Source organism: Colletotrichum chrysophilum, assembly GCF_026319265.1.
Source record: "Colletotrichum chrysophilum strain AFK26 chromosome Unknown scaffold_25, whole genome shotgun sequence".
In the NCBI taxonomy this organism is placed as follows: domain Eukaryota; kingdom Fungi; phylum Ascomycota; class Sordariomycetes; order Glomerellales; family Glomerellaceae; genus Colletotrichum; species Colletotrichum chrysophilum.
This window is the reverse complement of record NW_026517312.1, coordinates 452574-477839: the sequence shown is the minus strand read 5'-3', so window position 1 is coordinate 477839 and position 25266 is coordinate 452574. Positions and strand designations below refer to the sequence as shown.

The following is a 25266-nucleotide window of genomic DNA, read 5'->3' as shown; positions in this document are numbered from 1 at the left end:
TTGGTGCAGAGCATTCGTTGATTGATATAAATGTATGAACAACACATTGGTGATGCAACATGACAAGCGCAGACTGTATGAGAACCGACTTTGCGTGTGACTCTTTAGTACATTAGCAATCCCTCAAGTTTTTCTCCTAGGCTTGCGTGGCCCATCTTCTTTACCGCAATATCCTCACGCTTGTTCTTGAAAAACAAAGCAGCCCAACGCCGAAACAACCCTTAAAAACAAACAAATATGCCACGATGATTGAGCGCGTCAAAGAAGCACAGCGTAGCCCCACATGTTCAAGTATACACTCCCCAGACTCAACAAGTCTAGTCATTGCTCCGAATATCCACCTCTTGAGACTAAACAACCACCGCCACGAATGAGCATCGCTTAGCAAACGCGCACTCCGCACACCTCAACACCCTTGCCCTCGATGTAAGGCTTGCGGTCAAAGTACTTCGCCATTAGCTCTTTGACGAACTCGGCATCGTGTGCATTCCAGACATCGAGACCCATGCTCTCGATAGCATGGCTTTCCACGCGGACCGAGCGCAGGCCCGCCTCGCTGTCTGATCGAAGAGGCGTGTCCTCGGCCTCTTGCTCATCATCGTCGTCGTCTTCGTAGCGGTCATCGGAGCTCTCTACGACGTCCGCCATAACGGAAAGCATCTGCGCTGTGAGGCGGTGGAAATATGCGATGACGGCGAGCTCGGTTCGGGCCTCGTCGTCATCCGGCCCGACAGACTGCCGTGATGCCACGGATCCGATCGAATCCCTCATACCACCGGATGCTGTTCGCTGTTTTGGGGTGGGCATCGTCATGCTCGGGGTGTGAGGCATCAGACCGAGATCTGCCAGCAGGGCGGCATCACGGGCAGACTCTTCCTGTTCCTCGCTCCGCGCCTGTTCTCCGGCACTGGCCCACCACATGAAGCCATTGTATGCCAGCGCAGACCAACTCAATGGCTCCACAATCTTGTCCAGGGCTTCGTCAGACTCGAGATTCGACGCAGGAAAACCACCAGTGGTGAGCTTGAAGCTGGTCGAATTTTCAGAGCGTGGGCTCTCAGCCGTCCTTGGTCTAGGTGTTGTGGCCGTGAGCCGGGTAAGGCCACTCTTCAGAGCACGGAATCGCCGCAGATCTCGCTGTGTTGCCTTGACGGGCACACCACGAGGGCACTCGACCGTCGGCCAGACCTTGTCCTTCGCATTAGGTGAGTACGGGGGAGGCATGGTGATGAGCATGTCCCAGAGAGTATCCTTCATGGCCAGAATACTGTCAGTAGTGCAAGCAATCCAACCGCTCCCGGCCTCGTCTGGCACGGCATCATTGCTGTCAGCCTTCTTTCGTTTTGAAGCTTCAAAGTCTTCGACGAGGAAGGGGATGTCATGCACGCCGATAGTGAAGAGGGGCCTCAGACGTTGAGACGAGGATGATGGTGCTAATAGCTCCGCGACCGTCTGGGGGATGTTTGAGAGAACCGAAATGTTGTACACTGGAATTGTGTGAGCTACTTTAAGTTTCGGGAATCCGGTCTGAACTTACCAAAGTTGCAGATTTCACGCACTGGCGCGTGACAGGATATCAAGATGCGCTTCCGAAGCAAAGCTGCCCGATGTATGGGGAAGATTAGGGGACCAAAAGTGTCCAGCAAGTCTGTCAAACTCCAGGCCGGATGGTACGGGGACAGCCGATGGCCGGGATGCACAAGCGCAGCCCCATCGGACGCGGAGCGGTTCCTGTTATGGCTCGTCTTCTTCGGCTGGGTAGCTTGGGCACTGAAGCTGACAGAAGGCGACTCCATTGGGGGGCGTTCCTGATCGGCGTCCTCTTTATCCCGATTGTTCTTCCAGTATTCATCGAGTATTGCCGTATTCTTGCGATTCTCGGCGAGTTTTCTGTTCAAATTTAGCAAGATGAGCCATGCATAGCGTAGATGCGCACTCACGCTGCAATGTCCTTCAGGCCCTCGGCATGTCTCCACGCCCGGCCAAGCCGACCATAACTCAGAGGCACCAAGACTCCCACGGCAATCATGCGCGCATGGCGCGCCTCCTCCTCGTCGCATGGCGTGTTGATGAATGCACTGAGGCCGGCATGGGCGCCCTCGTGAACGAAGTAGATCAAGTCGTCGGGAACAGTGTGTAGACCCGAAGGCAAGCTCTTGTATTCAACTAGTCCCTCAAGCTCGATTCCGGGAGCCGCTTGTTTCCATACGATTGTGTATCCAGCTTTGACGTCAAAGTCGATGAGAAACAGCGCGGAAATAGGAGGAAGTTCGGGTTGCGTGGGGCCTGTCGGCAGGCGAACGGAGAGGTCCGGTTGTACTCGGCGGGATGGCATCGTCGATGTCTTATCGGGTCGAGCTCATTATACGGTGGTAAGAGGATGCGCCAATCGATAGGCGCTAAAGGTGGACTTATCCTTTCGCTCTCGGTAGGTGTAGTCTTGATGTATGGCAGAATGGAGAATTTCGAACGGGGCCACTGCAGGTTCGTGATGCACTTCACGACTGTCGTGCGATCGATGTTGAAGCTCGTCGCCGTCGGGCGACAGTTACCGGCGCCGAGTACTTACCCCAGGCAATACGCGCCGGGATGTCTTAGTCATCACTATCGATAAGGCGTCGGATATCGATAGCACCTTGTGGGGTTCCTGCCGCTACCTGCCGTACCTGGGCTCGTGAATGATAACGTACTGCGTAACGCACCTGCGAAAGTACCCTAGCAGTTTTACATGTGTCAATGAGGTTCACAGATGCCATCAGAATAAAATAAAACGGCGAGGTTGAGACTGTGGAATAGAGCTGCATCTTTCGTGGGGCAGGCGAGCACCCCGGCCATCATCGAGCACGGCTCCGAGACATGCCACTAAAAAGCTGGCTAGGCCTGCCACATGCTTTTCGCAAAGAGGCACTGACGAAGGAGACACGGGAAAGTCATGCCCCACCATCTTTTGTCCTAGTGTACGACACAATGGCATCGGGGAGCTGACGGGACCTTGATTGCATTCTCTCTGTTCCGTGCCGTCCGGTCTCTCCCCTTCCCCAACCTTTTCCAGCCTCGCCTCCGGAACTCAACTGCCACAGAACCCACTGTCCAAAGATCTGATGTCAGTCCGCGCCTAACCGCCCCTCTCTTGCTATCAGTTTGTCCGCTCGTCCGCTCGTCCGTCTTCTGACTTGCGATCCGCACCTAGACCGGACGATGACTTGTGCTAGTGGCTTGCCGGCAGCAAGTCAAGGTCTAGCGCGCTCTCCCTCAGCTGAGCAAAGGGCGGCGGCAGCAACGGTCTTGAGGTGGATGAGCTATGAATATGGAAACTAGTGTTCCCTTTTCATCCCGTTCTTTCCCCAACGACAACTGCACTCGCCTAGCCACAGCAAAGACTGTCAGTCATGCATATTCGCGGGAAGCAGCAGCGGCAGCATGACGACTGCTCAGTGCTGACCCCCCAAGTGATGAACAGGCTTCAGTTATGGTACACCAGGTAGGTACGTACCCGTCACCGCAGACCCCGCCGTTGTTGTGGGGGCGGGATCTTGGCCAATCACAGACACCTCCTCAACGACTGGAGGGGCGCCTCCCCAGGGGAGTTAAAGTCATCCCACCAAAAAAATAATCTCTTGGGAAAAGAAGCAGCCAGAGAACCCCACTGCGTGTTCACTTTCTGACCTCGACCCTGCGAGTGCGACCCCCAGCACCCATGACCATCAACCAGGGCCACGGCCCATGAGGTCCTTCTCTCCAATGGAAGAGCTTGCGGTGTGCATCCGCCACTTGGCTTTGGTTTCCACTCTCTTCGCCTGTATCTGTACCGCATCTTGCACCGGCGCCGCATTCCCACCAACGTATCCCCGTTCGTTCCCTTACATCGTCATTGTATGAGTCCTCCTTTAACCTCCTCCCACCCCTTGAGACATCCGCACTCCTCCATACAACCACATTGTGTGTGTCCTCGTAACATGTGTCTGTGGAAGCTGTAGCCTTCAGTGCCTCTTCCTCACCTCTACTCTCTCTCTTGCTCTACCTGACACGTGCTGTCTCCTACCTTCAACTCTCCCCCGAGTTCCGCCCTTGTGACGATCCTTCGTTCCTCGGCCTCAACCCCGCGCTCGAAAGCTCCTCAACCATCTCAACCCCATGAGACGCGCGCCCAAAGAAGCTTAACGCCCCGCCATCCCGACTTTCACACTTTCCCAGGCCTGTCCTCTTCCGCGCGCCTGTCTCTTTTTACGCCAGCAGCCGCCCGTTTCCCGCCGCCCGCACCTACCAAGCCTCCCAAGAAGAATCCCAGCTCCCGCCAGCAGCCATGTCGGCTCTCCTGGGCTACATCTTCTCCTTCTTGAAGGGTTATGCCGCCCTCGTCGTCGCCCTCTACATGCTGTCCTTCGTCGTTCCCAAGGCCGCCTTCGGCGCCCGCGTCCTCGCTTCCTACATCTCTCTCGTCGTAGCCGCACTCTACGGCGTCTTCGCCTCCATTTTCCTGCGCATCGTCGGCAACCCGGGCATCGCACAATGGACCACCGCCAGAGCCTTCCACTACCTCATGGCACTCACCACCGGAGTGACCTTCGAGCTCGACGACCCTAAGGACATTCTCGGCAACACGCGCCCTGCCGTCTTCGTCGGCAACCACCAGACCGAGCTCGATGTTCTCATGCTGGGCGCCATGTTCCCCAAGTACTGCAGCGTCACCGCCAAGGCCTCCCTCAAGAAGACTCCCATCCTGGGCTGGTTCATGACCCTCAGTGGCTCCATCTTCATCGACCGCAAGAACACAAAGGACGCGAGGGAAGCCATGTCTGGCGCGGCTGACGAGATCCGCAAGAGGAAGCAGAGCGTATACTTGTTCCCGGAGGGCACCCGAAGCTACGCAAAGGATCCCGTCCTGCTGCCCTTCAAGAAGGGCGCATTCCATCTGGCTGTTCAGGCCGGCGTGCCCATTGTCCCCGTCGTTGCTGCGAACTATAGCCACGTTCTCTGGCTCAAGGGCCTCGTCTTCAACTCTGGAAAGATCCCTGTCAAGGGTAAGTCATCTGGTCGTCCAAAGACCACCTCAAACATATAAAGTGACGTATGCTGACTCGATCCTCCCCGCAGTCCTGGACCCGATCTCCACCACCGGCCTGACCTCCGCGGACGTCGACGAGCTCACCCGCAAGACCCAGGAGCTGATGACGCAGGAGTACATTAGCCTCTCGGAGAAGGCTCAGGGCAGGCCCATGAAGGTTGCCATCGCCGGTGACGTTGCGTCCGCAAAGGCAACCGGCGCCGACGCCACGGATACCGTCTCGGCATTGTGAGCCGTTCCAACACAGACAAACGTATCTGGAGAAGACGCCGCGCCTCTCCAGAAGATGCATCCCCCAGACGGTGCATCATGTTCCCCGAGGGCACTGATGGCAGACCGTTTTCGCCAGCCAGGGCTTGGTCAGCAAATGGTGGTTGGTTATGGGTAGGGTAGACTTGGGGGGCATTCTTTGATACCCTATAGACCGAAGGCACTTGCATTTCTCACCTGCCATGTTGGGGCCCTCCATCAGGCCAGGCGAGTTGAGAAGACTAGATTATTCGACATGATATGTAGATGAACCCGGCGTGCAGGCAGCATTTTGGTATGATGACATTAAAGTTATTTTCTTCAGTTGAACATGAGTGCTTGCGCTGTCTGTGACATGCAGCCATGTGGGACTTCATAGTGCGGTACAATAGCTGATGCCTTCGCAAAACACGACGACGACGACGCCACTAACGACAGGAATATGCGTGTACATGAGCCTACAGAAAAAGTGGTCACTACAGCACGGAAAAGTAGGCGCTTGCTTCAACTCATGCATTCTGTAATTCATGCTGCTATCATAATCCCGTAATCCTGCTCCTTGTGCCATACACATTCTCTATGCAACTCGGCAGTATTCATCCACCTCACCGGTCTTCAAACGTCAGAAGAAGCCCTGGTCAAGTCTGTATTGATGACCAGATCATCCTTCCCCTTCAGATGCATAACAATGGTAAGACCCTCGACGCCCAGCTCATCGTCACCCTGCCCGACGTTCACCCCCACGTCCACGCCAGACGATCCAAGCCTCTCTCTGGACATAATCTCAGCCTTCAACTGCCGCACTTCTGACGTCAGTCTCAAGTAGTGCTCCTTCCAGGTGCAAGTGTGTTCGGATGAAATCACAGGTGCTGGGCTGAGAACCTCAATCTCGTTCGACTGTCCGCGATGTTCGAAGCCGTTGGTAATGCTCGCCTCGTTGTTTTCTTCGACAACGTGGGAACCCGAGGCGGAGTGGGTTTCCTTTACTGTGTGTGAGACCTGACTGCTGGTCTCTGACTCGACTGTTGTTGACGTTCTGGAGCTTGACTTGTGGGAGATCGAGGCTTGAACCTCCTCAACACGTTTCGACCTCAGAGGCGCCGGAGACTGGTTCTCTTCTTTTGTTGCGTCGGTAGCAACGTCGGCAACCTCGCCAACAGAGGAACGCGATGGTAAGCTTGTTTCATCGTGACACGAGCTGCAAGTCTCAGCTCGCTGTCGGCCGCCATGGTGCGAGTCCTCGACCTTTCGAAGCTGAGATCTCCAATTCCCGGCTTCCGTCGACTGTTGTGTTTGAGCTTGCTGGGATATGTTTTCCTCTTTCTGGACTCGGCGCAAGGGCCTTTGCATCCACGGCAGCGTCGTCTTTGGCTTTTCCTCCACGGTCTCCTTCGTCACCTTCGTCACTCGCTTCAGCTTCGGCCACTCGACTGTTGACTCAGTTGTGGCCGAGCCAACCTGATCAATCGAAGACCTCATTTGGGGTGTGCTCTTGGCCTCTGTCACGACTCGTTGGCTCGTGATGGATCCTCGATTTGGACTCAGCCATTCTGGAGGATTGGATAGTCTAGTATCCGGACTTGGCGGGGTATCCGAGGCTCTTCTCTTGATCGGGTCAACATCAAACGACTGAGACCTCTCCCACTCGCGAAGCTCGAGAGCCCGATTGCTCTTCTTTTCTGCGGCAACCGCTGTGTCGAAACTGATTAGCCTGCCGCGGTTGACCGTGTCGATACCGGGTTTGGCCAGAAGTCTGTCGACGTCCACTACACTGGATGTTCTGTCCGTGACTTGGCTAGAGCTGTGCTGCCCTGGCCCAGCGGATCCTGCAGCGAGATGCTCCATGATATGCTGTGTTCGCTTCAGATCGTCGGCGTGATGGTACATATTGTCAATTTTGCGCTGAACAGGATCATCCAGCGGAGCATGAGACTGAAGATCGTCAGTAGCATCTGTCGTTGCCTGTTGGCCCACAATGCATGCAATGCTGTGACGCTTGCTATGGTGGCCCGCATGTATGGCGTTGCACCTAGGATTGCCGCAGTCTCCGTGAGTTCCAGCAGTCGTGGAAAGGTCATTTTGCTGCGGAACACAGTCTGAAAATCGAGACTGATGCTCTCCGCGAGCAGTGGCATCAGTGAGTCGGGGCTCGGCAGTGACGACCTTTGTCATCTTGTCCGCAACAATGAAGGGGTTGTCTTTCAATGCTTGCGAAGCGACTGTAGCATTTTGCGCTGTTTTGGACGAATGAGTGGTGTCCTGGTGGGAGGAAGACCGTAATTCCTCCTCAATCACGTTGAAAGCGTGCTGCTGGGAGGTTATGACTGTTTGTCCCGAGCTCTCCGTGCGTCGATGATCATCCTCGTCATCAGGGATTTCGCTGGAACACTGGGGGCAAACCGAATGGCCACATGTGGCACAGAACGTCCGGGTCGTTACTTCCGCCCCGCACGAGTGACAGATGTTGCCGACATGCCTGGGAGTGCTGTTGGTACCATCCTGGTGGCGTGAGAAATCCTCTTCGTCGTCGTCAGAAAGCCAGCCGGAAGGTCGTGAGATTCCAAACTCTTCAAAGATGTCACGAGCGTGACGCAGACGGATTGTGGAGGTAGTCAGCTCGGATTCCTGGGAATGATACGAAGACGCAGAGTTGTTCGAGAAGAGACGACGCGGCTTGAGGCTTAGTGACTGCAGAGAGGCAACATCCTCAGCAAGTTGGTCCTGTTGGCCCCGGGTTTTTGACCGGAGGCGTCCTGTCGATGCTGTCTGACGCAACTGCGTTGGATCCAAGTCCTTGTTCCTGGGAGGTGTCAGGTAGGCTGACTGCTGCGGGCGCAGCAATGGTGTTCTGAAGATCCTGGGCCGGCCCCAGCCCTCACCCTCAGGGCCCTAGCCAGGGAACGAATGATCTTGAGATGGAGCCTTGGACTCCTCGACCATTGTGTTGCGGGTCGCTGGTATGGCGAAGATCTTCTCGGCTCGTTGACCCTAACCGAACCGAGTAGCGTCGCGTTCTATACTGCCGGGTGTTGTTGGCCTCCGCTTCGCAAAGCGAGGGGGAGTCGGCTTCGCAAACTTGAGTCGTCTCTGCGACACGAGTCCCTGTGGGATGTCGTCTCCTTCTCCATCAGACTGGTAGATGGTGACGTCGGATCGAGGCGCTCGATAATTGGCAACGAAAGGATAATCCATGCCTGAAGACAGTGGCAAGTGATTGTGTATGGCTGTATGATGCTGGGATAAGTGTAAAACAGTACTTGACCGGATGGATCGTTGGGGGTTGACAAACGATGCCCCGGGATGAAAGATACGGAACATTAGTTAGGAGAAAGGTTTGCCTCGTAGGAGGTCAGGGAGGATATTTATGGAGGTTGGAGCTGGTGCAGAAGCCCCCATACCTGGGGCAAGAGTGAGGGGCATCGGTGACATATCCCTAGGCAAGCTCGACCCCTGGGCCCGAAATAAGACGGAAGGGCCGTTCAGGCATGGCGCAAACGCAGAAAGCACGGCACGCACAGGTTCGAACTACAAGCAGGTGCTCAGGAACGTCGCACGTGGATTCAATTATGCGATGTTAGATGAGTTAGGGAATCCGAGTCTTTGATGTACAACGTCATTTGTCCGACGACCTCTTTTACACTCTCTATTTCAGGGCAGCCTGGAGGCTCTCGAGGACCTGTGGGGTCAATCAGCGTGTGGCCTGCATAGCCGTCCGGCAGCTACTCACCTCCAACTCGATCTTGGCCTCAGCAATGTCCTGCTCGCTGCCGCTGCCGTTGGCAACCTTCTGGGCCTCGGCGATCTGGGACTTGACAGCCTCAGCGCTGAAGTCCTCAATGGGGTAGCCCTCAGTGGCGTTGATGCTGAGGACGGAGTTGGGCTGGACAACGGCGAATCCACCGGAGACTACATAGCCGTCAGTTTCTTCAATTCGACATCCCTTGCAAGCCTGGCTTTGCGATTGGTGCACGTACGGAAGAACTGCTTGCTGGGACCGCTCTCCTCAACGACCTCGACCAGACCGGGCTTCAGCTGCTCGATGGAGGGAACGTGGTTGGCGAGAACACCCATCTCACCAGAGTCGGCGGGGATGTTGACCTGGACGACATCCTTGGAGCTGTAGATGGACTGCGATTGCGGCAATTAGCTCCGAACCCTTCAATTGGCTTCCTCCGGCGCATGCAGCATGCAATCGTTTGTCGTCGACTCGGCCGCGGCTCAATTCATCTCGGAGAACATCGGGGTCGTACCTGGTGAGGGAGGGACAAGCTCAGCTTGATCTGCAAATTGTCAGCGGGCGCTCGGGGTCGGTTCGGAGGCTGCACCGGTGCTTGCCTTGTCGGGGACGGCGTCCGCATAGGTTCGGCGCTGGAGGGGAGCGCGGATGGCAGCAGGGCGAGCTCGGAGAGCCGCACGCGCGATGCGGAGGGAGTTCATGATGGGCTGAGCTGGCAATGGGGATGTGTTGCTGGAGACAGCTCGGGTGAGGTCGCTGGCAGGAATCTTTCGGCTGAATCCATTCGCGATTCGGCTAGCGGGAGAAACTTTGGTCACGCCTTCGGGCACATGACCTCGAAGCACAGGCCATGAGCGATAAGCTGATAAGACCTCTGCAAGGATTCCAATGCCGTTACCCCATAGTCATTCGCTTAACGTGTGTAATCAATTAAGAGTCATCTACCAACAAGTCATGATGACCTCTTTTCAACCTCGCCGACAAGGTCAACTTCAGGTGGATATCGCTTGAGTGTTTCCGATATCTTGCAGTCAAGTCTTTTCTTCCCGTTTACTAGGCGACGAAATCATGATAAAAATCAGTTCTCCCAACGCCACATCTGCTCGGTCAGTACCAACATGGACGCAACCTTGTAAGAGTTTGAAGCGTCCATATAGATAATCCAAGCACCATGATGGGCAACTTCATGTTTTAGTTTGATGATGAGCTCTCATACTGAACTTAAAAAAAGTATAGCAAGGTCCTCAGGTCGGTGATAACTTCCTCCGGCTTCGAATTTGCGAATCCACGTGTTTGGGTCCTAGGCCTAGAATTTCCCTCAGAACAAGATAACCCCTGTGAACTCCAGGTTTGCTTCCCAGCAACTCACAAAGTTTGATATTCGGAGACTCCCGGTGCTAGAGGAATAAAACTAAGAACTTCAGCTCCCAATGGTTCCGGTTGAGTCTCACTCAAATCTGCTCCCATAACATTCAGTTGCAAGAATCTCGCAGAAATCAATATGGCATCTACCTCGCTCTCCCCCCTAAAGCATTGCCAGAAGCCGCGGCTCTTGAAGGTCTGATGGCAATCAAGTGTCCGAACGGCCCCCACATACCCACGGAGGAGGACTTGGAGAAACAGAATCTCTTCAAAGTAACATGCTCTGAATGTCACGAACGTGTTGTTCGAATGGCCCAGATCTTCTCCAAGACCTGTCCCAACAGCGACAGTGGATACGGTCCGTTAACGTATGGCATCGTGCGGGATATGGCCGCGGGAATCAGACTGGGTGGCTGCAACTTGGACATAGCAAATATGATGACATACCAATGGAAGATGGCGCAGCTTGCTGATCGCGCTGTCAAGAATTTTGGCTTACCTGCGCCGAGTAACGAAAACTGCATCATGTGGGACTTTGGTTCTATCGACATCGCATGTCAGACTCGGAGTCAAAACAGAACGAGATTGGGAGCCTTCAACAACTGGCCAACCAAAAATTCTTGCAACCCCGAGTATCTGGGCCACAGCCTGATAGTACCCAGGGATACTATTTTGGACGCTTCATTGAATATCTATCGGCAGCAGTTGCTGACGCGCGCCTGCCAATAGATGAGACCGAGAAGTTGGTTGAAGGGGTGAAGGCTTACGTCAACTCCTTTACGCATCTGTCCTGAAGCACTCTCTGCCAGCTCTCTGGTCAGACGAAGAGTATTCTAAGTAATTCTTATATCCGGAACGTAGCTTCTGAGGCGCAGCGAGGAAAGTACATATATTGACACCACCAAAGCTCGGGCGCAAAATCAATACGATGTATCTCTTGGCGGATCAGTCGACCTTTGGAGGCCCTTCGCGGATCAGTTGCCAGAGTGGCGCTCAGGTGAAGTCATTCTCAAAGCCCAGGGCAGGAGGTAGGGCTTTAGGGGGTAGGCATGAGGGCAGGCAGGAGGCATGGAGGGGCAGATAGGAGGACATGGAAGGCTACACTCCGGAAGCTTTGCTGAGGACAGAATCAATGTCGAAGGCCTGGTTGTGGCAGACTACTGAAGTCTTGATCATTCGGAAACGTACACTTTCAGGGCTAGATGCGGTTTAATAGCACTAGGTGGCGGGAGGCGTTCGTATTGGATGAAGCGCAAGTCAACCACGACGAGAAAACCGTGATTCGACAGCTCAAACCACGACGTTCCACATAATCACTTAGTCCAGGACAATCCCACTCGTTCTTGAAAGTTGTCAACATAACTCAATAGTACGGTGGAGAACTCCCGGTCAGATAGACATCCCCACAGCAAGCTTGTTGTCGACTAGTAATCATAACCTCGATGAAAATGCTCAGATATGTGCGAAATGATCTAAGCCGACAAGAAGCCGTTGACAGCCAAGTGAGGAAAACGTCAAGCCCGCTGAACATGAATACACCCGCTTGATAGAAAGATTGAAGAATGCGATTGGTCACAGGTGCAACTGCTCCTTTGTCGTTGACCGGCTGATCTCCGATAGAGGAGGCAGCATTAGAGCAACGGAAAGAAGGACATCTACTCATGTCTCAGCATACCCCGGATGAGTTATTCCCCTGGATAGACATCTCTCAGTACTCCATGATGGTCTACGGAAACCATCGACATAACGAAGACTGTGCTTGGTTTTGACCCTATGCTAAGTCTCATCAATTACAACTTCGTGACAACCAGTGGCCAGAGGACCAATGAACCACAGGCAGAGCCAGTCAATTGCAATACCTGATTGGCGACTGTTGCCCATTGAGTACCAGGGCTGATTATGAAGTGATGGGCCTCACTGATATTCAAACTGACAGAGTTCGTGGTCAAGCCACGGAGGGCAATCAACAACCTATGTAACTCATGAGAAATGGAAGAAGCGTGAGATGAACATGAGAGCCGGTTCACAGTTTTAAGGTCATCTACTCACGCCAATCAGCCTCGAAATTGGGAAACTTGACGTGTATCGATGCTCTTCTGCGGTGTTTGACCCAAGGTGTCTCTGGTTTCCCGGAGAATGGCAAGAGTAACATTTTCAACTAGCTGTGGAGGACATATTGAAGGATTCAACATGCTCTGAAAAGAACGAGAGTCAGTTTTCCTGGACTGCTTCAATAGCTGAAACGTCAAAGTCTTGCTCTCCCTTAAGAATGCTAGGCGTTGATCAATATCCCACCTCGCAATCCTGTGTCAATAGTTTTAACCAGGAGAGACAGCCAAGACGATAATTGCAAACGACGAGACAGTGCACCGTAAAGGCGCGTAGTTTACCCCAAGCAACGCCAACAGAATTGTTCAACAAATGTCGAGCATATGCCTCAAAGCAACTCAACCAGCGGATCAAAGGATACCTCCCTTGTAAGATATGCGCAGGATGACCCTCCCCAAGAATGCCTCATCAAGGCATGTTGCTCCTGCCAGTCCTCAGCCTCGTCCGTCTCCGGCAGTCAGCACCGCTCAACAGCCAAGACAACATCGTCATCAAGCAGCCGCAATCACAGACATCACCTGCGCCTGCGTCTGCAGACACCTGCCAAGGCCTGCATACCGCGTTGACTTACAAGCCGGCCGCCCATCGCCGCGTTCCGCCTACAGAATCTCACGCCCAAGACACATGCATCTCAGCCAGCCCCCTCACGAATGGGGTCCCATCCAAGTCAGCTTACAGGCTTCACATGCCACTGGCACACTCACATAGAACGCAGTGTAAACCGGATATCTGACAGGCCTTCAGCACAAGAGATCTGACAGTACACGGCATTTCTCGAAAAGGGCAGTGATGTGCCGTGAAAGAGACCTGAATACCATTTCCCCCGCCATACAACTCGAGTCAATTTGACATGCGGCTAACACTGTGGTGGCTTACGTCTCCGACTGCTGCATACACGCCCAACGACAATCACCAACCCGTGACCGTCGATCACATATCCCAAAGTGTTGCCTGCAGCATGATACTCGACAATCATTGCTAGATACCGCCAGCCCGACAACACACCATCTCTAAACCTAAACGTACACGCAAACACGGACCGACAAGCCACAAGAAAAAAAATCCCGAACGCCTCACAGAATCCCATGCCTGGAAAGATGGCAATGGCAGTGGCGAATACACACACAAAGGAGAACAAAGGGAACTTCCCTCTCCGACTTTCGGACCGGTGTGAAACGAAACACATTGTTCTCTCCCTGCCCACCCTTCCTCTCCCTCCAAACCCAACCTTGCTGATCGGTGATGATCGATTTCCTTTCCGCCCCAAATCCGAGCCGAGGAAAGGACGAGATTGGAGAGAGAGGGAGGCATTAACGGCGGCGGCGGCGAGACGTCGCTACCCGTGCCATCCACCAGCAACTGTTAACCGACAAGATATGCGGCTCATGAAACACCACGATGACGGCCCTGGAGATAAGGCATCCAGCGAAAGAAGGTGAGGTCACACCTCTACACGCCGTGACTCGCGAAATGCGCACCGGCACGATCGAACCGAAGAAGGGGGCTCGGAACCGGGCGAAGATGCAGGCAGACTTCTTTTTGCCGCGGCGGCGGCAAAACCTCGAACTTCCCTGTGTCACCTAGGGGATCCCGTCTTCGTTACCACGTTCTGGAAGGAACCGAGACGCTTGAGATGGGACGAAAACAGCAGCGATAGACACACGATGCGGCGAAAGGAGACGGGCAGGGTTATGGATAAGGCCTGCTGGATGTGTAACAAGACTTTTCTTCTGCCCAGTGCTCTCTCAAGGCCAGCTGCATCAGGCTTACCTTACACCGCGGCAAGGCAACAGGATCGCAGGGTCGTTCAGCAGCGGCGGCACTAACACGAAAAGGCAAGACAATGGGGCTCCTCGGAGAGTTCAGTCATCACGAGTTGGTTGACAGGAGTCAGTAAGCACAGGAAAGATAGCTCCTCGATGCGGCTGCCCGTCGTATGCGAACGCCCGTCCGACACGAGAAGAAACGGGTGGTGGGCTGCAGCATGTCACTCTGTAAGCGTACAACATACTTTGTCTGCCCTCGAAGACCCTGGATTTCGCCATGAGGAAGGGGTTCATGCTCGCAAACCCGAGAGATCACAGGCAATAACAAAACGCGAACGAAAAAAAGTGAACAATGTCCATGCCTGTTGTCATTCGCTTCGCAGACAATCCGGCACGCTAGAGTTGAGAGTCAATCGCTCCTGCGCAGCCGACCAACATCTGAATCGCTGGTAGTCTGGAGGGGGGAAAAGGGTCCCCTTCCACCGAGGACCTTGCCCAAAGCGGCCTCCCGAGACAGGAACGGATCTCAGCGCTCCAATTGGGCCTCGAGATTGTGGTTGGTGTTGGAGAGACATGCTGCCTCTTTGTTCGAAGCGATGGGGTGGTGGTCGTCCTTTGTTTCTGTCGCTCACCGCCTCCTGTGACCCTTTCCCCCACGACGAGACCAACACGGCGATTGGAGGGGAGCTGGGGGAAGGGGTTGGAGGGAATTATCTCGTTCTTTTGGTCACTCGGAGAAAGCCTAAATTCCTGCTGCTGAAGCTGCTCCCGAACCCCCCCTGCTCTGGCCTTTTTGATGCCGGAGTCTCCTTGGGGATGTTCCCTTTGTCACAGGTTTTCCAGACAGGAGCTTCTTTTTTGCAATGTCTCATAAGCTACCTCAACAGCTAGAGGGAGAGGTAACCCGAACTACTGGCAGGTACTGTGTCTCACAGAGGCTTGAGGCGACCAGGCAAGGTCGTCGTAGCTCCGGCGGCCCAGCTCGCATTCTCGCAAGGTTGGATCTTCAGTGTCGCTACCCGTATGGCTTACGGGTGCCATGCGTCGCGTGTGCAACTCTGCACCCCTCTCCCCTCCGACGCCACGAGCTTGACATCTAATTCTCATGTGTCAAGAACAGTTTTGGGCGTCGAGGAGGGGGAGAGGAGGGAAAGGATTGGCGCCGGGCTGGCGTAGAAGGCAATGGTCGGCGGCGTGCAGAAGCTTTACACACCAAGAAAGATGCCAAATCATCGGATAGTAGGGCGACGGAGGAGCGAACCTGTCGATCACCTTAATGGTTCCCTCCCACGTAGGCCGTGGGGAACCGTTGGTGTTGCTCTCTCTCCCTCTCTTTTTCGGCGCTACCCGCTGCTACCGCGTAAAGAGTCGCATACTACCTTACCTAGACTGTGGTTGCAGTGAATCCTGCCGCCAGTCGTCGCAACCGCAGGCCATGTCCTCCTCTGAATGCGGGGTATTTGCGTGGTGAGAGCTAACAGGCGCCCCCGTTTAATGGAACAGGGGGGCGGATATGCGACGCGGGGTGGGAATTGAATTGGCTCGCGTTGTGTTCGAACTCCAGAATTTCCCCTCGCAAGTTGCGCCAGCCCCTGGATCCGCGGGCGCGGGTTGGTGCAAAACGTGAGGGGTGAGAAGGACAACTCACACATGGAGTCTGTCTCTTCGGGGACGCCCGAGGCGGCACCATCGCGTGCCGCTGTTCAGGTTTGAGGAAGGGACGCAAAAAAGTTGGAACACAATCCTGCGAGTCCAAGGTGCCGCCAGCGACGCTCAGTGTCGTCAACAAGCAAGACGTCTCCTGGCAAGATATCTCTTGGCAGGGAGATATCTCCGGGGAACTACTACTCCAGAGAGAACAGGCCACAACCTAGTGAACAACGAAATGAGAGGAGGCGTCGTAAATGCCATGGAAAATCGCGAATTGTTTTTGTCGAAGCGCCCGTTAGCTTGCCCGTCATCCCGCCATGATGCCCCCCGTCGTCCAGAGGACCGCAGATGAGCATGTCCAGGACGAGGTCAATAACACGAAAAGTGGAGGGAGGGGATGCATGTGCCGTACATTCTTCTCGCACCGACGTTCACTCTCTCCTGATTGAGGGCCAGTGTTTACACCGCAAACTGGGCCACTTTGGTCCCATGGTTGCCCGGAATGGAGATCAACAAGCGGCCGGCACGGCATTGGCGACGACATTTCCTGCGGGATATCCGCATCGAACCGCAAGTAAGTACCAAGACGGTATCGAGACCGTCCGCTTCGTTTATCGAAACCTTGCGAAATATCTGAGATTCGCGAGCCCTTTGCTCAGCCCCAAAACAAAACATGAGAATTCTTCAAAACAGAACAAGGCTCGGCATCTCTTCTTTGAACCCTCGATAGCGTCCTTCCCGCGTCGACGGCTTTGTTGCCGCGCAGGGACCAAAGAGCCAGAGGCCGTTGGGAATCTCTTGGCGGTGTCCGAGCCAGATCTCTCGTTGGCAGGAAGTTGAAACCCCGCCAGACATGTGCCTGTGAGTGGACGGAAATGGGCATGGTATGGGGGTGCTGCGGCTCGGACGGCCGCGGTGGTGAACATTGCCGCTGCTGCTGCTGCTTCTGCAACACCCGCGGCGCGTGCTCGATTCCGCATCCCGCGCTTCATCTTTTGGCTGCTGCTGGGCTCTGTTCGACGCCAAGAAGTCGCAGTTGGGAAACACACAATCTGGCTTTCGTCCGCAGCGGGTTGGCTGGCGTCATGGTGCATCACACAGTGCTCTCCGATACTTTGGTCTCACAGTCTCGGCGAACTGAGACTGCTGCGTGTGATGCGGCGACGGCAGGTGACGGGATTATTGGGGGTAATTTCTGCATTCGGGATTGAATGCGCGGCTTGCCCTTTGCCGGCCTTGCTGGCTCCGGACCTACGGCATCCTCATCATCATCATCACAATGACATCCACAGCGACGGGACAGGCTTGTATGGGGCAAGGCCCAGCAAAGCAAGCTTTGAAGGGACGTACAGCTTATGATATAATTGATGTCACAGCTTTTTGCCTTTTTGATGTGCTGGCAGTGCTGCTCGCTGCTGGCGGCAGCCGTGGGCGAGCTTGACTTTCCCAGTGACCCGAGGCAATGCATGGCATCGTCCAGCAATAGCATGGCCCGCGCCCTCCTTAGCCTCCCATTGGGCGAGTCAGGAAGCAGACGGGCCGGGATGAGGGCTGTCTGGCTGAAGCTTGTCTTCCGGGCGATGGGCCCTCTGCAGGATTCCTGTCCTCCCAAAAGTTGCTGTGTGGCTCTTGAGAGCAAAACACCCAACACTTGCATGTGGACGGAGGCATGTTTGGCGTGAGGATTGGGCCCAAGAGGGGTCAGCCCGCCGACCGTCGGACGACGGCACGCTAGAAGCGCCTTGCATGTACCCGCGACGGGCTTGTGAAGAAACCGGGAATCACAACAGGCTAACAACGAGCTGCCTGTTGTCTAGCGGCTAGGGCAACTCAATGGTCGACGGGACGGGCTTTTTTTTGGCTTTGTGCTTGGGAAAGTTGGCAAGACGAAGTGAAGGACCGTCGACTGTTGTTTACCCCTCCGTGGCTGGCATTCTGCAGACGGTTTCTGAGATTATTTCGGCGCTACTCTAGCTGCAACGCAACGCTAGAGGCCAGAACGCCTTTTTTTTGGTGGTGTTACTCTGGTCTGGCAGTGACGGGCCACTTTCACTTTCACTTTCACTCTGCGGGCAGAGCAGTCAGATGCTTAATGCTCTTTGCATTGGCATGAGCATTGGCGACATGGAGGATCCAGAAAGGGCTGAGCTTGCCTGAGCTCCATCAACTGGCAAAGATCAAACAGCTAGCCCCCAAGCAGTTGCAGGAAGTGCTATGCGGTAATTGGGGCAGGGTAAGGGCATGGCGCTCTGTAGTCCGTCTGATGTGCTCCATGGTGCATCGAGGACGCAGACGTTCATGTGCGTTCTTCTGATGTCGTCGTTGCGAAGGGTAGCCTGGTAAGGGTTGCTGTAGGGGAAACGGATTGCAGCCGAGGGTTGCGGGTAACGGGTGTACCTGATGGTGTAAGACGAGGATGGCTGGCCATGGTGTTCGGAGTGCGCGCTGGGGAAAACTCGCGCAGGGCAAGCACGACAGCACGGAGTAGGAGAAAATTGTCTCAATTTGATCGAAGGCTGGAGACGCAAAACCAGGAGACGGCCCATGCGGGCATCTGGGGGGCACGACGTCGAGTCAAGGCCCGGCGTTTTGGATGATATTGTCATGGTCTCTGGTGGTGCAGCTGGCGCAGCTGGCAGCCAGACAGCTAATATGGCGGCTATTATTCCTCGGCAAGAGCCGGGCCAGGAGCAGGAATATATCAAAAATACCCCAAACAAGCTGTGGACTGCGCTGAAAGGCTGATTGTGCTGTGAATAGCAACAGAGTGGAGGAAACAAAGACAGCGGCGGATGGGTGTGGTGCTTTAGACCAGACCAGAGTCACTTGACTGGACACATGCAGGGCCTGAGGGTGATTGCCTGCTTTGCTTGGTATTCGTGACGGGTGATTGGAGACGGATGGTGGTTGGAATGGTGATTGGTAGCGAGACAGGAAGAAGCAGGCCAGCGGAGGCACAGGACAGAGTGGGAAACCAGAGGTCAGAGCTCGCCTTGTCAGAGCTAAGCTAGCTGGCATTGGCTGCAGGCTGCAGCAAATAGTGGCGGATGGAATCGGGGACAGATTGAAAGATGAGATGAGACAGCGCGGAAATGGGCCAAGAGGAACGGACGGCTTGTTGACTTGGTATGGTCATGGTCATGGCCATTGCTGACACGGCGCCATCCATCGATTGCAACCCGCGACTGGAGTGAGAGTGTTTGTGGTGTAGCGTCGTAGCGTCCATTCTTGGGGTGGTTTCTGGAGATTATCGTTCCAAGGTGAACCAGCGGTGACCTGTGGTCATACGAAAGTAATATGGAATAGACATGTCACTCCTCGCTTGTTGACCGAGATGAGCTAACGTGAGCCGGTGCCAGTGCCACTGCCACTGCCAGTCAGCAGAGGGAATTGAATGGGACAGGAAAAAAAAGAGAGAGGACGGATCCCGCGCGCCATCATCTCGCGCGTCCCTCGGCCCTTTCACCGTCAGACTTGGGAGCTGTCGCTGCGAGACTCCCATCGCCCATTCACCGCAAGCGATGTGGATGCCGTCAGGACTGTCCCCGTCGCGCAAACCGACCACTGGAGGAGCGAGAATTGGTCACCAGCACTCCACCGTGTCATTCATTTGGCTTCAGTGGGTGAGTGGATGTGAATTGACGACGGGCCTTCGGGCAGTACGTACCGACAATTGCCCGGGAGGCGGTGATGGACCTTGGCGGCCTTGCCATTCCCGGCCGCCGCAAGGGGAAAGAAAAAAAGCACGAGCCAACGCTCACAGTGGGAATCGACGGCTGCCGTTGGCTCCGTTTTCGGCTCGAAGCTTAGGTTCCTTGGCGCGGTACCCGACGCAAGGCGACAAAGTGCCGCAGCTTCCCGCCGACGACATGCGTGTCTCGAGGTCCCTCAGCCGTGCGCCTCTGGGCGTTTCCGAGCGAGATTGACTGCCTGCGCACCGTGTGGGGCACAGCCAGCTCCAGTGTCTGGATCAGCACGCCTGGTTTAGCCTCCCCAAGACTCCGATCCATCTCCATTTCCCGCCCGCCTGTCGATGATGCTGGTCTCTTTGCTTCCTGTGCTTGCCCTTTTTCCGCCTAGCCGCCTTTTCATCATTCAATGGGGAAGTTTTGCTTGGGGAGGGCCCCCTGCGAGCCCTGAGAGACAGGGCTCACCCCACTGACACTTGAGTTTCCTCTCCCCCAATCCAGTAAACGTGCCACCCCCGGCGACGTACGGGAGAAGACGCGAGAGAAGAAAAATTCGAAGCAGAGCCAGCATCCCCACGGCCGCTCGCCGGGGAGAACAGGCGAAGAAAAATTTCGCAACAAATTTGGGGACCAGTCCGAGCTCAGCTCAGGGAACAAAAAGTTCAACGCATTTTGTTGACTGACTGACGGACGGGGTCCAGCCCGCGCAGGCCAACACCGGTCCCAGTCCCCCAAAATGAAAAGCGTAAAAAACACGAGGTGAGGGTTTAAAAAAAAAAGGGCCACAAGGAAAAACAAAAAAGGGTGAATGAGACCTCACTTGGGGGGAAAAAAGCCGCATCGCAATAAAACCCTCCACGCGGTTTGCCTGCATCCGCATCTCCCAGCGCCCGCTGCTCCTCTCCTATTGTTGCTGCTGCTGTCAACTGTCAAAGCTGTAGCTCTAAGCTCGCAGTCCGCAGTCCGCAGGTGCTGCTGCAGCGCCTTTTTGCCAAGATCTTCAAATACCTTACCTTGCACTGCCAAGCCAAGCAACTTTCTCTCTCCCTTTTGCCTTTTGAGGTCTACGGTCTACGGTCCAAGATCCAAGAGATCCAGATTCCGAAGGTCTGAGGTTGATCCAAAGTCTGAGCCTTTTCTTTTTCCTCGGCAACCCGCGTCCACGCATCTGGCTCCCTTCCCTTGTCCTGCCAGCCTGTCTGCCAAATTTCCTGCAGAAACGCGACAAGGACGCACGCACAAAGGGAGGACCCCCAAAAAAACCACCTTACGCCAGACACACCAATCGCACCTTATTCTGCTGGTGTTTCCCTACACCCCCAGTCCGTCTGCCCGCCTGACCAACGACAACGAGGACGACGCGGAACAGCTCCTCAGCAAACGAAAGACGACTTACGTGTTGCACTGTTGCAGCGACCTTATCCGCATCCCACGCCCTCTTACGGCATAACGCCCACATACCCGCCCACCCATCATTCAATCAATCTGCAATCACTCGCCCGTCGCCCACTCTTCCTCCCCTCCTTCGGCCTCTCTCTGCTTTTCCCTTCTTATTGTAATAGAGAGCAACAGAGAAAGAGAGAAACAGACTGGAATCTACCAGCTGGCACACACACACTCTCTCTCTCATACGCCCACCCACCATCAATCGACACAGACACCACGCACCACACCACCCGACCACACTTCCCGAAGCAACGGGCAGCACCAACGAGGCGGTAAAGAGAATTTGCCTTGCCCTTACAAAAAAAAAAAAAAAAAGCTGGACGAGTGACCTCCGCTAGTCGCGGCCTCTATCCGTACCCGTCGCCACTCCCACCTCTCTCTGTCAGGTCCTAGGTCCTAGGTCCTGGCCCCGTTGGCGTTGGGTTTCCCCGGCAAATACTTCTACATACCCATCTGCCCCCTACCCTTAACTGGCTCTCCCAGACACCACACTCCTGCTCGGCCAGAAAAGAGCCCAAGCCCTCAGCCTCCGAGCATCCTGAATTCATCCCACGTCCATCCCCGAACACGCCAAGAATAACCCGGAACCTGTTAAACTTCTTCCAACCCGCCCGAGCATCTATCCCAGCGCACAGCACTCTACTGCCTACCGCCCGTTGCCGTTTATCCTTTCCCAGATATTTCCCTCTCACACACGCCCAACCCAACACCAACACACATCACTCTACACTACCTTTCCTGCGCCACGCTAGGCCCGACGTCATCTGCTCGCCCACGACACAGTCATCCTTGTGCCACGCCCAAGCCCGCCCTTTCATTTGGGATCTACACTCCGATTCAGTTATTCTTGTACACCCAGGACCCTGAATCGACCTGTTCCCATCCCACCAACTACGCCTCACATTGAGGCAACGCCCGGTCGTCCTATAATCTCCCTCAACTGCCACTACTACTTCAGAACAAGATCCCTTTGACGATGTCCGTTCTGTCCTTATAGCCTCACGGTCCCTAGGGACACTTTTTGGTCAGCTGCAGTTGTCTTCCGAGACGATCACCCAGTCTGCACGTCCTCTTGAGGGCAACCCGCTCTTCGACATACAAAACAACAAAACATCCATCATATACAAACCACTACAAGAGCCGCTTGTGCGAGCACTTTTACTACTACGACCGACTACTACTACCATATTCTCACGAAGTCGACCTTCGACCGGTTACGCCTGCTAGACGCATCGTTGAACGACTTGGCCTGGAATACCACCCTTCGCCACACCTCGAGCCGAAAGCCCGATTTAACCCTGCAATCACCTCTTGACCGACCTCACCTATCCACAATGACGCACAACACAACACACGACGCCGCGACGTCAAACGTCCTGGCCTGGTCCACACATTGCGCCAACATGCCCTCCATGGTAGAAGACGAGACCGCCGATGTTGACGAGCCTCCGGAAAATCCCACCCAGGTGCCCGTCTCTCCCATGAGCAGCATGTTCAAGAGGAACCCTATCCGACGCACTACCTTGGACCACAACACCTCTCTCCTGACGAAGGCTCTCCACAGCCCTTCCGAGGATGAGGACCCCGAAGCCCGCCCGGGCATGTCCTTCTTCGCCCGCCGCCGTTCAATGGCCAGCAACGTCAGCCTGGCCTCCACCGCCGACTTGACGAGCGACACTGGCCTTACCAGCCCTTCTCGCGCCAACACTCCCAGCCCTCCCATCCCCGAGATGCGCTTCCTCCGTCTCAACGATGAGCCTCAGAAGCTGGCCATGCAAGCTCCCGCTGCTCGTCCTCAGGAGCCCGCCCAGGAAGCTCCCAAGAAGCGTTGCATCCAGTTCGCCTGCGCAAAGCCCAAGCCTGCTGAGCCCATCCAGGCCCAGCCTATGGTGAAGGCCCCTTCTGCCCAGGAGCCTCAGCGCAGAAGCTGCATCAAGTTCGCCTGCCCCGTTCCTCAGCGCCCTGCTTCCACGCAGAACACTCCCCCTCAACGCTTGGAGATGGCCGCTGCTATGCTCCAGCCCCCTTCCCTGAAGGAGAGCTCGCCCGCGACTGTTCGCAAGTCTCGCTCGCGTTCCCCGCGACCTACTCTCGCACCTCCTCGCATCGCTGTCGACGTCAAGTCGCCTACTACAAAGAAGTACATTACCGCCAACGACAACGACTTGCAAAACGAGTCTTCTCACTTCCACGAGTTTGCGAGCGACGTTCCCCGCGAGGATGACTGGATCCGCAACGCCTTCACCTCTCAGGGCCGCCGCATCACTGTAGACGACACCTTGCAGAAGGAGAACGCCATTCGCAAGTTGGCGATTGAGGCCGAGGAGGAGGCTGAGGAGGAGGAGAACGAGGATGATCTTGAGACCGCCATCGACGACGATGAAGAGAACGATGCCGATGATCAGGACGATGAGGAGGAGCAGGACGACGATGACGACGAGGATGACGAGGACGATGAGGATGAGGACGACGACAACTCGGATGGCTACAAGACCGACGAGGAGACCGGATTTGCTGATTCCGACGAGGAGGACGACGAAGACGATGATCTCAGCCTCTGGACGCCCGGCCGCTCTACCGCTCAGAAGATCGACACCACTCCTGTGGCTCGCCGTCCCTCCCTTCCTGAGCAGCTTTCCGATTCTTCAATCGCCTCGCGCACCAGCCTCCGTGCTCGCCGCGGCAAGACCCAGCGTATGAGGATCCGCCCCGGTACCCCTGAGCTCCCCGACAGCACCGACTTTGTCTGCGGTACCCTCGATGAGGACCGCCCCATGGAGGATGCCTACATCTCCTGCCTCGCAGCTCGCAGACGCGAGAAGCTCCAGCTCATCCCTCAGGACATTGACCCCAGCTTCCCTGCTTCGGACCCGGAAGACGAGGGCGATGAGGAGATATACAACCCCGTTCACCACAGCAGCGACGACGAGGACTTCCTCCACGGCAAGATGGAGGACCTCCACCACGGACAGGACAGGAGAAGAGGTCGCAGGAAGTCGGAGCACACCTCTCCCAAGCGCTTCCGCTCTCCTCCCCTCATGAAGCGTCGCGCCTCTCCTGCGCCCATCAAGCGCCGTGCTTCTCCCGCACCTATCAAGCGCCGCGCCTCTCCGGCTCCCAAGGCCCGTGGACGCTGCCTCTTTGACGGCCCTTCTCCCCGCCGTCTTCGCTCTCCCCCTCCTACCCAGGCACTGCGGTCTCCTCCCGCATCCCCTCGCAACGTACAGGGCGCTATTACCTTCAAGACTCTGGCCTCTCGCCCCGGCCTTACTGTTACCAAGTCTCTCCCCCGTCCCCCATCCATGTTTCCCCACATGGCCAAGGGACGCCGCACAAAGGCTCCGGCCAACGACATCCACGTCCGCGGCGCCATTGACATCGTCAAGGGCCTGGAGAGAAAGCGACAACGTCGCAAGGAGAAGTTTTACCAAAAGTACTGCAACCGCGCTCGCAAGGGTCAGATCCCTGAGCGCAAGCCACAGCGCGGTCTCGGCTGTGAGCGCATGAGAGAGCTTGGTCTGCTCATGGCCGGCAAGATCGACCAGGGCAACTACGTTCTCTCCGTCTAAACTACAGACAATTTTCTGCATCGGGTGGGGTTTGTTGATTTGCATTTACAGCGAGACTAGGGGTGTCTTGCTCGGCGTTTAGCATGGGATGGTGCATGGCATGGGAGAGGAATTCATGACATATATGATACTATTTACTGTCCGATGGACTGTACATATCTTTTACACAGAGGCCAACCCGACGCACGGGGCCTCGTACATTTCTTTCGCTTCATTTTCCTTGTCTTCTATCGTTGGGACGGAGCACGAATACCCCTGGAATGGCGTGTTTGAAGGCTGTATGGTTGTTTGAGCGAACACATAGCATTAGGGAGCCTGATCAACTGCATTCCTGCGATATATCGCAGACCTCCAACAACTTGTCCACATCGCATTCACAGTGACTCATTGCCATATATGATGACCACAAAGCTCTTGACAGGATATAAATGGCCTACCGTAATGGCGGATTCTGCCATCTATGTGACATTGAGTTCGCAATAAGTTCGGATGCCTCAACGTGTTGAGTAACGGAAAATCGCAACGTGTTCCTTCAAACTCTACATAAATGGAGAGATGACAACGATTGAGACCTTCAAAGCTTCACTACCTGCACATCATCATCCTTTGCTTGCCGTGATCCTCA

At 55.3% G+C, this 25266-nt stretch overlaps 5 protein-coding genes across 5 annotated transcripts; 2 read left to right on the top strand and 3 right to left on the bottom strand.

Moving 5' to 3' along the window:
• Window positions 1-381: 381 nt before the first annotated feature.
• COL26b_004290 (uncharacterized protein) lies at window positions 382-2335 on the bottom strand (the record flags this gene model as incomplete). Its single annotated transcript, XM_053177169.1, has 3 exons — window positions 382-1487; window positions 1538-1890; window positions 1941-2335. 3 exons carry the CDS (start codon window positions 2333-2335, stop codon window positions 382-384), a joined length of 1854 nt encoding a protein of 617 aa, XP_053039005.1.
• Window positions 2336-4303: 1968 nt separating this feature from the next.
• COL26b_004289 (uncharacterized protein) lies at window positions 4304-5297 on the top strand (the record flags this gene model as incomplete). Its single annotated transcript, XM_053177168.1, has 2 exons — window positions 4304-5021; window positions 5095-5297. The coding sequence occupies 2 exons, from the start codon at window positions 4304-4306 to the stop codon at window positions 5295-5297; spliced, it is 921 nt and encodes a 306-aa protein (XP_053039004.1).
• Window positions 5298-5929: 632 nt separating this feature from the next.
• On the bottom strand, window positions 5930-7201 carry COL26b_004288 (uncharacterized protein; the record flags this gene model as incomplete). The annotated part of the gene is made up of 1 exon (XM_053177167.1): window positions 5930-7201. One exon carries the CDS (start codon window positions 7199-7201, stop codon window positions 5930-5932), a length of 1272 nt encoding a protein of 423 aa, XP_053039003.1.
• Window positions 7202-8957: 1756 nt separating this feature from the next.
• Window positions 8958-9751, bottom strand: COL26b_004287 (uncharacterized protein; the record flags this gene model as incomplete). The annotated part of the gene is made up of 5 exons (XM_053177166.1): window positions 8958-8990; window positions 9042-9220; window positions 9289-9442; window positions 9565-9594; window positions 9662-9751. 5 exons carry the CDS (start codon window positions 9749-9751, stop codon window positions 8958-8960), a joined length of 486 nt encoding a protein of 161 aa, XP_053039002.1.
• A 12724-nt stretch (window positions 9752-22475) lies between these two features.
• COL26b_004286 (uncharacterized protein) lies at window positions 22476-24641 on the top strand (the record flags this gene model as incomplete). The annotated part of the gene is made up of 1 exon (XM_053177165.1): window positions 22476-24641. The coding sequence occupies one exon, from the start codon at window positions 22476-22478 to the stop codon at window positions 24639-24641; it is 2166 nt and encodes a 721-aa protein (XP_053039001.1).
• Window positions 24642-25266: the final 625 nt, after the last annotated feature.